Genomic DNA, 17,311 nt, shown 5'->3' on the forward strand with positions numbered 1-17,311 from the left:
TCCAGCCTGGGTAACAAGAGCGAAACTCCGTCTCAAAAAAAAAAAAAGAAGGTAAGAGAAACTACCCAATGTGTACAATGCTCATTACCTGGGTGATGGGCACAATCATACTTCAAGCCTCAGCATCACACTATACACCTTCGTAACAAACCTGCATATGTACCCCTGAATCTAAAATAACAGTTGAAACTTAAAAAAAAAAAAAGACCCTACAGATGCACCATTTTGCCTAGTCTTTGATATCCTTGTCTCTATCTTTCCTGTCCCCCAGGTACTTCTTAGGGGACACTGGGCTAAGAAGGAGCCAATACATACTTAGTGACTAGAGTGGGCCAGCCAGGGGGCCAAATGTTCTTACCTACTCTACTCCAATCAATGAGACAACTTCCGCATACCAACTTCCGTGAGATTCAACCAAGGGAATAATTTTAAAACACCAAACAGATTTAGGCTTTAGATGTATATAATTCCTTGCCTCGAAATTATTTACAGGGTGGGTTATATAATACAAAGCATTGTAGTATCTATCTGGAGACAGGATCGGTCTACTAAAGTATTAGCAGGAACACTGTTCAACAGCACATCCCAAGTACCATCCACTTTCTGATTTCCTCTACACCAGCCAAACTGTGAAGCCATGCCGACCAAATGAGATTTTCTTACTAAACATTATGGTTTTTCTCTTTCTTTTCTTCTTTGAGACAGAGTCTCGCTCTGTCACCCAGGCTGGAGTGTAGTGGTGGGATCTCCACTCACTGCAATCTCTGCCTCCCAGATTTAAGCAATTCTCCAGCCTCAGCCTCCCGAGCAGCTGGGATTACAGGCGTGTGCCACCACGCCAGGCTAATTTTTGTATTTTTAGTAGAAATGGGGCTTCACTGTATTGGCCAGGCTGGTCTCGAACTCCTGACCAACTCCTGATTCACCCACCTTGGCCTCCCAAAGTGCTGGGATTACAGGTGTGAGCCACTGCTCCCAGCCTAAACATCATGATTTCTTTTTGCTTGACCTCTACTGTCTCCAGATAGATACTACGATTTCTTAGAGAACATGTATCCATTCACCTCTTATTTTCACATCAATCTCATAGCAAAAAGTGATGCTTTGTATTACATAACCTGCCCTGTAGGCAATTTGCCAATTTTAAGAAACAGGAAACTACCATAGGACCACCAAAGCAATGAATTTCACATAAGGAATAACATCCCTTATCTGAGGTTTATTTCCTGTGGTTTTGACTTTTCATGGTCACTGTGGTTGAGGACAGTACAATGGATATTTTGAATGCAACAGATACTTAAGAGAGAGACCACACTCACATAACTTTTATTACAGTGTGTTGTCACAATTGTTCTGTTGTATTATTGTTGTTCATCTCTCACTATGCCTAATTCATAAATTACACTTTATCATAGGTATAATGTACAGGAAAAAACAGAGCATGCATAGGGTTTGGTACCATCCTTGGTTTCAGGCATCTGCTGGGAATCTTGAAACACATCCCTCAGGGGTAAGCAGGGGCTACTGAGCATCACAGAGCAAGGAATTTCAAGTTTTTTTTTAAAGGGCAAAGTGTAATTTGTTTGAATTTTTGTTTTTAAATCCACTTTCAGATTCTGAGTTCAATTATGCAACTAGATCTCTTTACAACCACCACAATCACTTTAATTTTTTAAAAATAGAAATGAGGTTTAACTCTATTGCTCAGGCTGGTCTTGAATTCCTGGACTCAAGCAATCCTCCCGCCCCAGTCTCTCAAAGTGCTGAGATTACCGGTGTGAGCCACTGAACCAGTCCCAGCACAATCATTTTAGATGATTGCTAATTAGCGCAGCTTCTCTTTTCAAGGTAAACGTTTTGTACACACCCTTACAAAATGAACAAAGTTAGAAGGGATTATATTAATAAAAACTAAAGTCAGAGCGTCAGAGCTAGACTAAATCACTTCAACAGATTTCATTATCCAATGTAAACTCTGAAGTCAGACTGTCTGGTTCAAAGCCCTGCTCTTCCAGCTTGAACCGTGACAAGTTACTAAACATCCCTGTCTTACTGCCTATAAAATATGTTTGCCCGAGGACTAAATCAGTTAACATGTGGATCATGGAGCAGTGCTTAGCCCCCTGTACACCTTGCCAGCTATTGTAATTATGAAAGACAATCACTGTTGCCAGAAGGAATCTCATCTGATAAGAGCATGTAACATTCAGTGATCCAGGTGAGATGTGAGATTGCTTCAGAACCATGAAGACGATGATACCTGAGGGTTGGGGAGCATTTTCACTACTTTACAAGTAGAGTAAGTAACAAGTCCTTGGACAAAAGGGTAGTTTTCCTTGAAACAGAGAAACAGAAAACTGCCAGGCCTTACCATCCATGCTGTCAAGAGGACAGTTGTGACAGGAAACTTCAAAGGAGGCTCAGGTGCCCTGGAGAAAAGCAATGTAGAATCTTGGCTGTGTGAAATCAACATTAGAAATGTCACTTTCAATTTTTCTCTTTCTCTTACAACACACACCCAACAAACCCAGAATCCTATCATTCCTATGGGCTCTAACCTCAGAATGCATCCAGAATTGACCATTTCTCACCTCTTCTCCCCACATCACCAATGCCATCTCCCTCCTTGGATATAAGCAGTTCACTTTTACTTGTCTTTAAACTCAGATTACAGAAACTTATTGAGATGCAGAGTCATTTGTATCATATAGATTACGTGGATGAGATAAATTATGAGGAAGAACTATTGGGGTTGGCCAGTCACAGTGGCTCAATGCCTGTAATCCCAGCACTTTGGGAAGCTTTTAAAAAATTCATTCAACAAATATTTCCACGGACCCCTCATGTGCCACACATTGTGTTATCTACTGGGGGATCTATTGGACAGTAAGCTTCCTGAGGGTGAAGAGCAAACTGTCTTGTTCCAGTCTGTATAACCAGCCTCGCCTTCCCCCAAAATGAAACTGTGCAACCTTTTTTGCCCTCAAATCCAGGGCCATTGACAAGCACTAGGGTTCCATCTCCAGAATACTGCTCAAATCTTCCACTTCTCTGCAACTTCACTGCCAGAACCGTAGGCCAAGCCACCATCAATCTTTCACCGGGATGACTGTGTTAGCTTTCAATGCTGGTCTCTTTGTTCCCCTGCAATCTCATCTCCAAACAACAGTCACAGTCATCTTCCCTTTCCTTAGTAACCTTTTAAGAACATAAATCAGATGATGGGAGTCCTTTAATTGAAATTCTTTAATGATTTTCCATTGCCCTTAGAACAAAATGTACAAAGCCTGCATTGCAACGATTCATATTCTCTCTCCCTGTCTAAGCTTTCTACTCCCTCACCTTTTCCACAATCCACCACGGCCAACTCTTACCCGTCCCCGACACCCCAAACGATGTTCCAGCCAGGCCTTCTGTAACACAATGAGCTGCTTTGAAGCCTCAGGCTCTGTCCAAAAGCTCCCCCTAGGCTCCTTCTCGGTTTCCACTGATCCATCTTTCTGAGCCTTTCCTGACCACTCTTAGTCATCCACTGTCGAGCACTTGTTTGTTACCTGCCCGTCCCTTTAAAGTGGAAGAGCCGTGAAGGCGGCGGAAATGTGATCCGAGCCCTGCACGCGGTCGGCGTTCAATAATCACTAGCAAGCCATGAAAACGAGAAAACGATGAATGAATGAATAAAAGAAAGCTCAGGCAGCAGGCACTTGGCAGGCACTTAAAAGGCTGCTTTTGGCCGGGCGCGGTGGCTCACGCCTGCAATCCCAGCACTTTGGGAGGCCGAGGCAGGCGGATAACCTTGGGTCGGGAGTTCGAGACCAGCCTGACCAACATGGAGAAACCCCATCTCTACTAAAAATACAAAATTAGCCAGGCGTGGTGGCGCATGCCGGTAATCCCAGCTACTCGGGAGGCTGAGGCAGGAAAATCGCTTGAACCCGGGAGGCGGAGGTTGCAGTGAGCCGAGATCGCGCTATTGCACTGTAGCCTGGATGACGGAGCAAGACTCCGTCTCAAAATAAAAAGAGGCCGATTTTAAAAGGAAGAACTCCGTTCCTTAGTAGATGGTGCGGCAATTCCCAGCTCCCGGCCCGGCCGTGCCAGCCCCGGGCGGTCTCGAACTGCCGCCAGATCCAGATCGAGCCCACCCGAGTCCCCGGGACCCCGCATCTCCCGCCATCGGACCCCCTGCAACCCGCGCACAGACGCTCGAGGCAGCCCCAGCACCACCGCCCAAGACTCACCCATACGGCCTGGCCCTGCACTCCTCACCCGGCGCCGGCACTTCTTCCTGGTCCACAGCTGAACCCGCCAAAATTCCAAACGGATTCCGCCCCAGCCTTGACGTCAGACGCACGTGGCTGTGGAGCCGCACTGATTGGCTACGTTAGCAAACAAAGGCTCCACGCAAAGCAATCGGATTGGTTTACGTCTCGAGCGCCCTCTTTGTTGAGGGCAAGGGAACTTCCGGTCGCTAGAAGCCCTAGTCCTCCTTTAGGTAAAATAGAGCATCTGGCGCGCCCTGGTGCCAGGAAGTTTAGGTCGTCGCATCCAGTATTTTCCCTGCGGTCTGGCCTGAGCTCCTGACACTCTGGAACTTACTGTTAGTTTGTCAGCCTTGTGTCCTTGGGAAATGTTCGGACTCAAGACAAAACAGATCCGGTTCACTTGTACCCAGTCCGACCTTGGGTAAGTGACGTATCTCTGTGAGTTTCCCCTTCACCATCTGGGCAATGAGGGAAAGAGTGGATGACATCCTTCGACACTGAAACCACCATTTCTCGAGTAACTCCTGGTCCATAGATTTTGGGACTTCCAAGGGGTGTCAGAGGTGAAGAGAACTTAGCAGGAGACCATCCGTATCTTTCACAGAACTTTTTTTTTTTTTTCAGTAAAATTCAGGCCCCTATATGTATTTACATTCTAAAAAGTAGTGTTTGTGCATAATACTAAGAACATAGTTTCTAAATGCAGAATAACATTTAGCTTTTACCTAGTTTCAAGGGATTGACAGCAGAAGACACTTTGATGGACCAAATGACCGCTTTAAGTCTTTCCCCGCTTTTCCTCCTTGCAGACACTGTTCAGGCACTACAGTCCCCCCAAGAATAATCCCTTTCTTAGAAGATCATGTCGCTATCCACTACCTACTTTCATTTCAGAACAATTAAGATCGACTTTAGGAAGACTATCAGTCCTGATGCCATCCACACTGACTTTTTTCTGTGTCCTAATGGAGTGTTAATGCTCCATTTATGAGCTCAGCCCTATTTAAACCTATTATGTTGGCTCAGGAATAGAAACAATACCATTTCTGAGAGTTGCTAGTGTTAAAAATTCACAATAATGGAAAACAAAGACCTGTATCTCTGCTTAGAGATAAGTGGCTTCTTGAGAAAGAAGAAAACCCAACCTCTTTAATTTTCATAACAAAATATCATCTTTGTTTCCCAAATAGATGTCTATGCTCTTCAGCCAATCTAGAGGTTGTTACCTCGACTGATGTTTTGCAAAGGGAAGCCAATAAAGAAGTGTAGCCACCCTTAGAGGCAATAGATTACACGTGTTTCCTATTTAGATCTTTAAAAGTCAGACTCAGTTAATCTGCTCAGGATCAGAAAGAGACCTGGAAAGGGAAGGGGATTCTCTCCAGAATGTAAATTACCCCACAAGAGACAGCTTTGCAGGGCCACTTCAAAATATGTCAAAGAGATCTGTTTTGGGGTAAAATACTTAAGTTTCTGTGAAGGCCTGCCGTCATGTGATGCTATACTAGAGTTAGGTTGGAATCTTGTATCTTATTGCTACAAAGAATCTTGTTTTGTCGGTCATAAGATCTCTGTTTTAATGTTAATGAATGCAAGTCAGTTGTACCTGAATTCCAAAGGGAGGAGGATCTAATGGAGCATGTTCAATCCATGCCCCCCGTCATAGCCTGAACTGGGTTTTCAGGTTTACTTTGGAATTCAGTTGGCCAAGAGGAGGTTCCATTCAGTTTGTTGGGGGGGCTCAGGATTTTATTTTTGGTTTGCGACTTAAAAGCTGCAACTAGATGTCATATTCCTTTTCCCCCACTGAATTAATGATGGCATAATAAATTCAATGTTTCATTACAAATAATCCAAGTTATCGTCACCGACATGCACCTTGATGAAGTAAAATAAAAAAAATAATAATCCAAGTTAGCCCTTTCCTTATGGGTCACATGGAAGTGTTGACTAATCTTTACAACAACCTTGATTTTCTAATGCAAACATAAGTTTTATGTGTGTTCATATTAAATAATCTTATAGTCAAAGTTTTTTTCATTAAAAAAAATAGACTTTGTTTTTTTAGAGAAGCTTCAGGATTACAGAAAGATCAGGTGGAAAGAACAGAGTCCCCAAATAGCCCCTTCTACACACACACACAGTTTCCCTTATTGCTAACATCTTGCATTAATGTGGGACATTTGTTACAATCGATAAATCAATATTGATACATTATTATTAATGACAGTACATAGTTATTTGGGGTTCACTCTTTATGCTGTACAGTTTTACGGGTTTTGACAATGGCACCCACCATTACAGTATCCTACAGTGTAGTTTCACTGCCTTAAACATCTCCCGCACTCTTATCTTTTCATGGTTCCCTCCCTGCAATCCTTGGCAACCACTTCCATCTCCATAGTTTTGCTTTTTGCATTGTCAGATGGTTGGGATCATACAGAAATCATACTTTTTCAGAATGGCTTCTTTCACTTAGCAATCTGCACTTGAAAAACCGCAAGGAATTCTACCTGAAAATATGACTCCTTGGTTCTGAAGCAGGATCGGCCATGAGAAACAGACCTCTCGGATACTGAACTGGGAAGGAAGAGGTGTTTTATTACAGCCGGGAGGGAGGCGACATGTTTTGTCTAACAGCCAAGCTCATTAAATAAAGAGAAGCTCTGCCTTTATATAGGCTTACAAGTTTAGATATGACACGTGAAAGGCTCTTGGGTTTACAATTTTAGAAAACATGTGAAAGCATCTTGGGTTTACAGATTTAGAAATTACATGTGGAAGGGTCAGTGGAGTAGGAGTGGGGTGGGGGTTTGATCTTGTTTAGGTAAAAACAATGCCTTCCGGAGAGATTCCCCCATGTTACACCTGCTATCTATAGGAAGGCGATTTAGGAGCCACCAGTCGGCCAGCCTTTTCTTCTATTGAAATGCAGTGTGGGCATCAAGGGGGATGTGATCTTAGATATTTGGGTCTCCCTCCTCACCCCACCTTTTGAGACCCTCACACTATAATATTAGTGAGAGGTCTCACTCTCATTCTCATTTTCCTGATCCTCTGCAGAAACTGATTGATAATGATTCATGTAATACACTTGTGATATCATTTTTTGGCTAACTACAGCAGTGGTGAATCGTCTAATCATCTGATGGAATAGGGGGAGTAAAAAAGGGAGTAACAAACACCTATTATTATCATGACACTTATGATGAGGGTCTTGAATCCTCCTAAGGATGAGAACCAACCTCCAAGCAAGGGCTCAGGGTTAAATCTGTGCCACACCTGCACTGGCACGTGTGCCAGTTTGGTCACGTCTCTTACAGTATCTTCCACTGCTTGCCCTTGGTCATCTGCGTGTAGGCAGCAGTTGGTTAGATTGAATTTTCCACAGACTCTTTCTTCAGTTGCCAGCAAATAGTCTAGGGCCAGCGAGTTCTTTTAAATTGCATTTTTCATTTGGGTTTCTTTTTTTTTTTCTTTTTCTTTTTTTTTTTTTTTTGAGACGGAGTTTCACTCTTGTTACCCCAGGCTGGAGTGCAATGGCGCGATCTCGGCTCACCGCAACCTCCGCCTCCTGGGTTCAGGCAATTCTCCTGCCTCAGCCTCCTGAGTAGCTGGGATTACAGGCACACGCCACCATGCCCAGCTAATTTTTAGTATTTTTAGTAGAGACGGGGTTTCACCATGTTGACCAGGATGGTCTCGATCTCTTGACCTCGTGATCCACCCGCCTCGGCCTCCCAAAGTGCTGGGATTACAGGCTTGAGCCACCGCGCCCGGCCCATTTGGGTTTCTTGTCGGGCCAAAAGGGACAAAGCTTTGCCCGTTTCATTAGTATTTCCAAGACAGCCTGCAACTGGATGATCCGCTTGAGGATGTAAATAGGAGTCTGGTATCCCATGAGCCATCTTCCACCCACGTGGCCAGCCCATCATAGTCAGTAATTCTCTTGAGTGGCCACTCATCATCTGTCCATTCGCCTGTCTTTAGACTTCTTATCTCCCGGGCAGAGTAGACCATACATCCAGTGGCTCACCTGTCTTAACAGATAATAGGAAAAAAGAAGGCTTGATGATGCCTATGACACAGCTACCTCTGTCCCTCTTTCAGGCAGCCGTCCATGTGCTCTATGTCTGCATATCCAGTACAACCCAGGTGGGGCTGTCCAGTCTCTCCCGTACCCAGGATGATTCCAAGCATCCTGTAATTTTTGAAATTTTAGGAGGGAGTTCTTTTCTGTATAGTTTGAGCTCCACCAGGTTACAGCACCCACTGTCCCATTATGCGGTCGCTGCCCTAAGCAGCTAAGCTTTCCTGCCGGAACAGTGAAGACTGTTCCTTCTCTGGCCAAACAGTATTGTCCAATAATCAAAACCTTTAAAAACCAGAACCTATTGGTTTGAATCCTTTAAACTGATGTCAGGTCAGGGACAGGGTCAGAGGGTAATAACTCACGGGCTTCCCATGGCCACCTGTCACCCAGAGTCATTCCTCCGCATACATAGCAAGAAGTGACATGGAGGGAAGGGGCCACATTTTCAGCACGTTGGAGGAACAAATTTTCTTTTTGAGAAGCTCCGGCATTGGCTCATTTAATCTCATAAAAGTGCCAGTACATTGGCTGGGCTGAGCGTTTCTAGATTTTTCCCTGAATCTGGATACTGACTCCAGGGTCACGTCCTTTTCATCAATTCCTAGCACTACACTCTCCCCTTTTTCCCATTTGGGGTCTTGGTGGTTCATGATTATTAATTCTACTGGGTTACAATGTCCTGAGAATGCAGGGGACATTATCCCATGGAATAGTGTCCCTCCCTTTTAGAAGATGAACAGGATCATTTTTATCATTTTCCCAAATGGCCCAGTTGACCACATGACCAGTAAGGGCAGCCATAACACCAGTAGATTTTCTGGAAGAGGTACTTCTGCTCTTTTGCATAACTTTGTTCCCATCCGAGAGACTCACAGCACCACCCCCACCCACTGGAAGGATAGGCACTGATGGCTGCACAGGCATCAAACCTTAGGGTGACCTGCTTTGGGCTTCCCTTCTCCTCTGTTTTAGCTATTAGCTTAGTAGGGCTATTCCATCATCCTGTTAGAGTTTAATTTCAAAAGTCGTATGTGTAGGGGGCTCTGATGGGTGGTAGCAGACATCAGGGTGTTCATCCCCTGGAGTACATACCTTATACTGAGTACCATTATATAAACAGGTTCCCTTCTGTGTCCCTGTGCACTCCTAACTCTAGAACAGGCGTCCCCAAACTTTTTACACAGGCCAGTTCACTGTCCCTCAGACCATTGGAGGGCCGCCACATACTGTGCTCCTCTCACTGACCACCAATGAAAGAGGTGCCCCTTCCTGAAGTGCGGCGGGGGGCCAGATAAATGGCCTCAGGGGGCCGCAGTTTGGGGACGCCTGCTCTAGAACAAAAGAATAGCAGTAACTTTGTGTCCTACCTCAGTAACCCGGTGCACACTACTGAGAGCAGTCTCCAAAGTTAGTTAATGTCCCTACTGTACAAGTCCAAATATTAAGAAGAGTGAGTCCCACGATGAACTTCCTCATGCTTTGGCCGTGCATGGACCCGCCGACTTCCGGGTTGTGGCTGGAGTAAGGCCTGTTGTCCTTCTTAAGGTGATCCTGCAGTCGTTGCCTGGGCCTGGTGTAGCTTCCCGAGTTTCGCTGCTGCTGGTTTCACACGGCTGTGGTGGATCCAGGCTGGGATTCCCGCTACCTTTACAGCTGTGGGAGTGGTCAGGATCACGGTATGGGGTCCTTTCCACCATGGCTTCAGAGGGGCTGCATTCCAGTCCTTTATCCACACACGCTCACCTGGTGAGAAAGGGTGAGCTGGGGAGAATAAGCTTATAGGACATCTTTTATTTACCCAGCTTGAAATATCCTGAGTGATTTTCCCTAGAGCTTGTAACTGCTGTCCTAGCTCCGTTTCTCCCCACTCCCAGGGAGTTCCTGGGAGTGCCCCCAGTATGGGAGGCGGCCTATAAGACTTCATAGGAGGAATATCCTGTCCTCTTAGAGGGGGTGCATCTAATTTAGAATAACACCAAGGGAAGTGCCTGCACCCATTTTAATCCTGTTTCCTGACACACTTTCCCTAAGCTATTTTTGGTGGTCCATTCGTTCTCTCCACCTTTCCGGAACTCTGAGGTCAGTAGGCAGCGTGCAGTTTCCAAGTAATACCCAAGGTCATTGCTGTTTCCCGGACCAAATCCGCCACAAATGCTGGTCCATTGTCTGATCCAATGCACAGTGGCAGTCCAAACCTAGGGACGCAATCTCGAAGCAGCACACAGGTTACTTCACGGGCCTTTTCAGTCCTGCGGGAAGGCCTCTACCCACCCAGAGTATGTGCACACCAGAACCAACAAATACTTATGTCCCCCACCCTTGGGCATCTCAGTAAAATCTACCTGGAGATCTTCAAACGGTACATCCATAAGCTTGAATGCCAGGAGGAATAGTTGGACCTTGTCTCACATTGTGCTGCCGACATATAATGCATCGCTGCATCACAGTTGTGGTCAGGGCTGATAAGTGTGGATGTGAAAATACTGGGCTAATAACTTCTCAGGTGACTCTTGACCGAAATGAGTGGTTTCACGAACGGCCTGTACACCCGCTCCCCGAACAGCTGCGGCACCACCCCTCTTCCGTCTGGAAGCGGGGTCCACCCTTCTTTCATCAGTCGCCCCCGCTTCTGTCCAGAGAAAATCCTTTTCCTCCTTAGAGTAAGTGGGCACCAAGTCGGGTATCTGGGGAACCAGAGGGGCTGCAACTGCTGCTTGGTAGGGAGTAGACACTGCCTTACGAGCTGCTGAGTCAGCCCGGGAACTTCCCAGGGCCACGGAGGTGTGGGCCCGCAGATGTCCGTGGCAGTGCATGACCGCCACCCTCCAGGGCTTCCACACTGCTTCTAGCAACTGCACAGTTTCATGTCGATACTTTGTTTCCCCCCTGAATTTAACAGGCCTTTTTCTTTGTACAGTGTTCCATATACTTGGGAGAGTCAGAAAGGCATATCAGGAATTAGTGTAAATGTTTACCACCTTACCATTACTCAGTTCTACGGCTCGGGTCAGAGCAATGAGTTCAGCCTTCTGAGTCAAGGTACCCTGAGGCAGTGGCTTGGCCTCGATTTCAGTGTCCAGAGTCACGACTGCATAGCCTGCACACCTTTCCCCTCGTCGATTAACAAAACTGCTCCCATCCACATACAACTCCCAGTCTACTACCATCCACGGCTGATCCCAAAGATCGGGCCTGCTGGAATAAACTGAGTCCAATACTTCAACACAGTTGTGTTCCACCGGGCCTTCTGACACCGGGAGCAAAGTGGTGGGGTTTAAGCTGTCGCAGACCTCGATGGTGATGCGGGGATTTTCACATAGTAGACTCTGGTATTTGGTTAGCCTAGCATTTGTTAACCAATGATGTCCTTTGGTATTCATTAGAGTCACTACTGCATGAGGTGCCTTGATATTTAAGTTCTGCCCCAGAGTTAGCATATCCTCTTTTTGTGGTAGCAGAGCAGTTGCTGCCAGGGCCCTTAAACATGGGGGCCATCCCTTGAAAACTCCGTCCAGCTGCTTGGAGAGATAAGCTACAGGCCTGGGCCAGGGTCCCACTGTATTAGAACTCCAACTGCCATTTTTTTTCTCTTTCTGTCACATATGAAGTGAAGGACTTTGTTAAATCAGGCAGCCCCAAAGCCAGAGCTGATGTAAGTTTCACTTTCAGTTCCTGATAGGCCTGACACTGCGGGGATCCCCATTCAAAGGGCTCCTTGTCTCCCACCTTTGTCACATCGTATAGCGGTTTGGCCAATACCACGAAGTTTGGAATCCACAATCTACAGAAATCCACGGCTCCCAGGAACTCCCTCAACTGCCTCATAGTCTTGGGTTCTAGCAGGTTGCAAATGACTTGTTTCCTTTCTGCTCTTAGGCTGCACTCTTCCTGCCAGATGGTGAACCCCAGAGATCACACTTGCTGTTGGCAAATCTGGGCTTTCTTTTTAGACACTTTATACCCACAGTCCTCCAGGTGCTGAAGTAAGGCATCTGTTCCTTGTGCCCACCCGACTGCCGTGGGATGTCCCAGTAAAAGGTCATCAGCAGATTGGAGCAGGACATAGCTTAAGTTCTTGGCTGGAAACTTTTGGAGGTCACGGGCCAGTGCCTCCCCAAAGATTGTGAGAGAGTTCTTGAACCCTGGGGGATCCGGGTCCAGGTGTACTCGGTGGTTACACCTGTTTCTGGATTTTCCCATTGAAAGGCAAATAGTTTCTGACTCTGCGAGGCCAGCCTGATGCTAAAGAAAGCATCCTTTAAATCCAAGCAGGTGAACCAACTATCCTTTGCTGGCAATAATCCCAGCAGTGTGTATGGGTTAGGCACAGTTGGGTGCAAAGTCACTGTGGCCTGATGAACCAGGCACAAGTCCTGCACTGGCTTGTAGTCTTTGGTCCCTGGTTTAGGAACAGGCAAGAGGTGAATTCCATAGTACTCCTTTAGGCGGTTTAGGTGGACCTGATGCCTTCTAAGGCCACAAGGGGAACTGGATATTGCTTTTGTCTAACCAGCTGAGCCCCAGGCTTGACCTCAATGAACACAGAGGCCTGGTTGATTGCCAGTCCTGGAGGATTGTCCTCTGCCCAGACCTTAGGCCATTGTTTTGCCAAGGCAGGTCCTATCTCCCAGTCTGGTTCAGTTAAGAAGAGCCTCCACTCTTCTTCACAAGAAACCCTGAGGGCCATTATGACTCCAGTTTTAGGCAATGCCAGATGTAAAGTGCCACTCTCGGTGAAGGTGATGGTTGCTCATAGCTTACTGAGCAGATTCCTTCCCAGCAGGGGCAAAGGGCAATCAGGCATGTATAAGAACTGGTGAATTACCTCCTGCCGCCCCACCTCACAAGTCCGAGGCAAAGAGGAAGACTGTTTCTCTGACATCCCAGTAGCTCCAACAATATTGGTTGTTTCCTTTGATGGGGGGGCTACAGGGATGGTTACCACCAAATATTCAGCACCTGTATCGACAAGGAAATCATGTTCTTGCCCCCTACTGTCATCCTGACCATGAGCTTTTTGGGGGCAATTGAGCCTGGTCCCCTTCAGTCCAGTGGCCCTTCCATTAGATTGAACAGAGCTCCTTCACATTTGTCTGAAGCCTTGGGCTTATCTCCCTGTTTTCCTGTCAACTGGGGACACTTGTCTTTCCAGTGTCCCACTTCCTTACAGTAAGCACTCTGGTTACGCTGCAGACATGGACGATTAGACTGGGTAGCCTTTCAGGAGCCCCCCTTTCCCCACCCTTTTGGGGGCACTTCTCTAATAGTGGCAGCTATCAAGTCAGCACTTCATTGAACTTGGAATATGTTTTCTCTACTACTTTCTCTATGGCTTACTGCGTCTCTATTCACAAACACCTGGTTAGCTATTTCCAGTAACTGTGAAGTACTCAAGCCCGCAAATCCGCCTGCTTCTGTAGCTTTCTCCTAGTGTCTTATGCACACTGACTGACTAATGCCATATCCACCACATGTTGGTTTTCGAGACTCTCAGGATCGAAAGGAGTATACATGTGATAGGCTTCACATAACCTTTCATAGAACTGTGTTGGGCTTTCCTCTTTCCCTTGAATAACCTCAGAGACTTTATTGATGTTTGTAGCTTTCTCGGCTCTGTTTTTCTTTTTTTTTTTTTTTTTTGAGACGGAGTTTCTTGTTACCCAGGCTGGGTTCAGGCGATTCTCCTGCCTCAGCCTCCTGAGTAGCTGGGATTACAGGCACGTGCCACCATGCCCAGCTAATTTTTTGTATTTTTAGTAGAGACGGGGTTTCACCATGTTGACCAGGATGGTCTCGATCTCTCGACCTCATGATCCACCCGCCTCGGCCTCCCAAAGTGCTGGGATTACAGGCTTGAGCCACCGCGCCCGGCCCTAGGCTCTGTTTTTCAATCCTTCCAGCAAGGCTTCTCTGTACTGGATTAGCCTTTGCATGCCCTCCAGGGTGTTTGGATCCCACTGGGGGGTCAGTCCTTGGTAGCTGGGCCCTGACACACTCTTGGGGGTTCTGGTAATCTGCTGGAACATGCTCCTCCAACCATTTAGAAGTGGTTTGGAGTACTCTCCACCTTTCATCAGTGTTGAAAAGATACGTAAGCAGCCGGTGGCAGTCAGCCCAAGTGGGGTTATGAGTCTGGACAGTAGTTTGCAGTAGGTCAATGAGAGCTTGTGGCTTCTCGATATAAGATGGGGTATTATTTTTCCAGTTGATAAGATCAGCTGAGGTGAACAGCAGGTATGTGAAAACACAGCTTTCCACCACGTGGCCATCCTCATCCACACCTGTATACCTCTGCTCTCGTAAAGGCATCTGCACCCCTGCCTTGGGTCACAGACGTGCTGCTAGAGGAGGAGCTCCTCTCAGGAGGTCGGCAGCTATGGGAGGAGTCCCTCCACATTCTTTCTTGTCTACCCTGGGTGGGTTGGGGGTGTGCAATTCTAGCGGGGGTGCCGAGGTTTCAGGCCCGGGGCAAGGACTTCTTCCTCCTGATACGGGGAAGGTATCATTGGCAAAGGCTCTTCTGCCATTGGATCTGTCAGGACCTTTGGAGTCTGCGTCCATCGGCAGATGATGTGGGGTTTTTCCCTAGCTGCCTGCCCCTTTGCCATCAGTACGGTTGCTGCTTGTTTTCTCAGCCTCCGTGGAGGGTTTAGAACTAGCTGCAGCCATGAGTCTATGTACAGAAATTGATCAGGGTGTCCTGGCTTGCATGTAACCTTATGCCATACTTTGGAGACAAGAGACCTGTCTGGGCTCCCCTCTGAGGGCCAATCCAGCCCAAACGCTGGCCAGTCTACCTCACATAAGGTCCTCAGCTTTCCTGGTGTCATAGTCACTCCATAATCCCCACTAAATCCCTTCTTGAAATTTTTTGGCATGGTCCCCAGAGGAGTAGGCTTGCTTTGGGTGTGACCCATGTTCTTTGCACAGAAAACAGTACTCACAGGCAGTAAAGAGAGTCTCACTCCACCCTCAGTTTCTCCCACCCTACATGGTGTGACACACTCTTTTCACTTTCACTTCAGGCTGGTAGAACAGTCTCCCTCTTGGGGGTGTTTCAGGTGCTGCTTGGCATTGGAGAGTTTGTTACTCCCCCCATAATACCTAGATTGCGAGGGCACCTCCTTCTAGCTGTATGCGGATTGCCCCTAATCCCAGCCGGCCCCACAATTTGCTTGGAGCTTACGGTCCCCTCTAATGGACCTGCCATTCTCACATTTCACAGTTGGTGAGTGCAGTTGGACCCCTCCAATCTCTCACACAGTCATACACCTCTCACCACCAAATTGTAACCAGAAGCAAGACTTCCAAGGTTAGTTACAGACAGAGAGAGAGCCGAGTTCAGAAGTGCCAAATTCGACACATGTGGGTGATCAGGCCACGCTTCCACCTAAAGAACGTGGGCAAGTTTCCCAGGACCCGTCCTACCATGTTTCTGTCGTCCAGACTGCCAGTGCCAGGTCCTTCCCAGTGTTCAGCCTCTGCATGGATCTGCTGTGGGGGCCTGCCTTGCTCCGCTCTGGCAAAGCGTTCCACCGGGGCGAATGCTTATCCAGGAGCGCTCTCACGACCTGCACTGCCCAAGCAGGCTGGAGTCCCTCACCGGGATGCCCCACAAGGCAAGGCAAACTGCCTAAGAGGTTGTCTCGGTTGTCTGCCAACTGCAATAGTTTCCTAGTCAGGGAACCAAGAAATGTAGCAGGACACACCACAGACAAAACCTCTCAGACACCAGGTTTGTGAAGGAAGTGGCTTTTCATTCGGCTGGGCATCTCAGCACACTTGCATCTCAAGAACTGAGCTCCTCTGCCTAGAAAATCCTGGCCTCTTTTAAAGGCTCACAGTCTTAGAGGGTACATGGGAGAGGGTCCTGATTGATGAGGTAAGCAAGGGATACATGACTTAGGTGTGGTCTAATCGTGATTAAGCAAGAACAATGCCTTCCAGAAGGGATTCCTCCATATCATGCCTGGGATCTATAGACAGGATAGGAACTAGGGAGGGGAGTTTCATCTTTAACCTCCAGGTCTGGTTACTGGCACCAGTTTTGTCTCCTCCACTGACCTTGTGCTTTCTATTTTCAACTTTCACATCTCCTTGGTAATTATTTTAAATGTAAATAGATTAAACGTCCTAATCAAAATACATAGAATTGCTAAATGGATTTTTTTTAAAGACCCAGCTATATGGAGTCTACAAGAGATTCATTTTAAAATTAAGAATACACATAGGCTAAAAATGAAAGGATACAAAAAAAGTATTCCATGCAAATGGTAACAAAAAGCACAGATGGCTATTCTTACATCAGACAAAAGAGATTTTAACTCAAAAACCGCCACAAGAGATAGTGAAGAACATTATATAATGATAAAAGAGTCAATTAACCAGGAAGATCCAGCAATTATAAATATATATGCACCCAAGATCAGAGCACCTAAATATATAAAACAATGAATGACAGAACTGAAGGGAGAAATAGACAACAGTAATAGTAGGAGATTTTAATACCCACTTTTAATAATGGATAGAACCTTCATAGAAAAGATCAATAATGAAACAGAGGACCTGGCCAGGCGCAGTGGCTCACACCTGTAATCCCAGTACTTTGGGGGGCCAAAGCGGGTGGCTCATCTGAGGTCGGGAGTTCGAGACCAGCCTGGTCAACATGGTGAAACCCCATCTCTACTAAAAATACACAGTTAGCCAGGCTGTGTGGTGTGTTCCTGTAATCCCAGCTACTCGGGAGGCTAAGGAAGGAGAATCAGTTGAACCCAGGAGGCGGAGGGTGCAGTGAGCTGAGATTGTGCCATTGCACTCCAGCCTGGGCATCAAGAGTGAAACTCCATGAAAAGAAAGGGAAAGAAAAGAAACAGAGGACCTGAACAACGTGATAGACCAAATGGACCAAAAGACATACACAGAACATTCCGCCCAGCAGCAGCAGAACACACGT

The 17,311-nt window shown here is 46.7% G+C and overlaps 1 protein-coding gene across 5 annotated transcripts in view; it reads right to left on the reverse strand.

The window, feature by feature from the left end:
* Nucleotides 1-4,330, reverse strand: part of MCM10 (minichromosome maintenance 10 replication initiation factor) — a 43,355-nt gene extending 39,025 nt beyond the window's left edge. Inside the window, exons 1-3 of one of the 5 annotated variants that reach the window (XM_074405025.1) lie at nt 4,242-4,308; nt 2,973-3,198; nt 2,372-2,429 (exon numbers count right to left, since the gene is read on the reverse strand). In XM_074405025.1, the coding sequence (XP_074261126.1) occupies nt 2,372-2,378 (7 nt within the window). In that variant the 5' untranslated portion in view covers nt 2,379-2,429; nt 2,973-3,198; nt 4,242-4,308. Of the gene's footprint in view, nt 1-2,371; nt 2,457-2,972; nt 3,199-4,241 lie in introns of all 5 variants that reach the window. The other 4 variants (XM_074405023.1, XM_039478996.2, XM_074405024.1 and 1 more) reach the window with 4 other exon arrangements.
* Nucleotides 4,331-17,311: the final 12,981 nt, after the last annotated feature.

The sequence above is a fragment of the Saimiri boliviensis genome, chromosome 8, assembly GCF_048565385.1.
Source record: "Saimiri boliviensis isolate mSaiBol1 chromosome 8, mSaiBol1.pri, whole genome shotgun sequence".
Lineage (NCBI taxonomy): Eukaryota > Metazoa > Chordata > Mammalia > Primates > Cebidae > Saimiri > Saimiri boliviensis.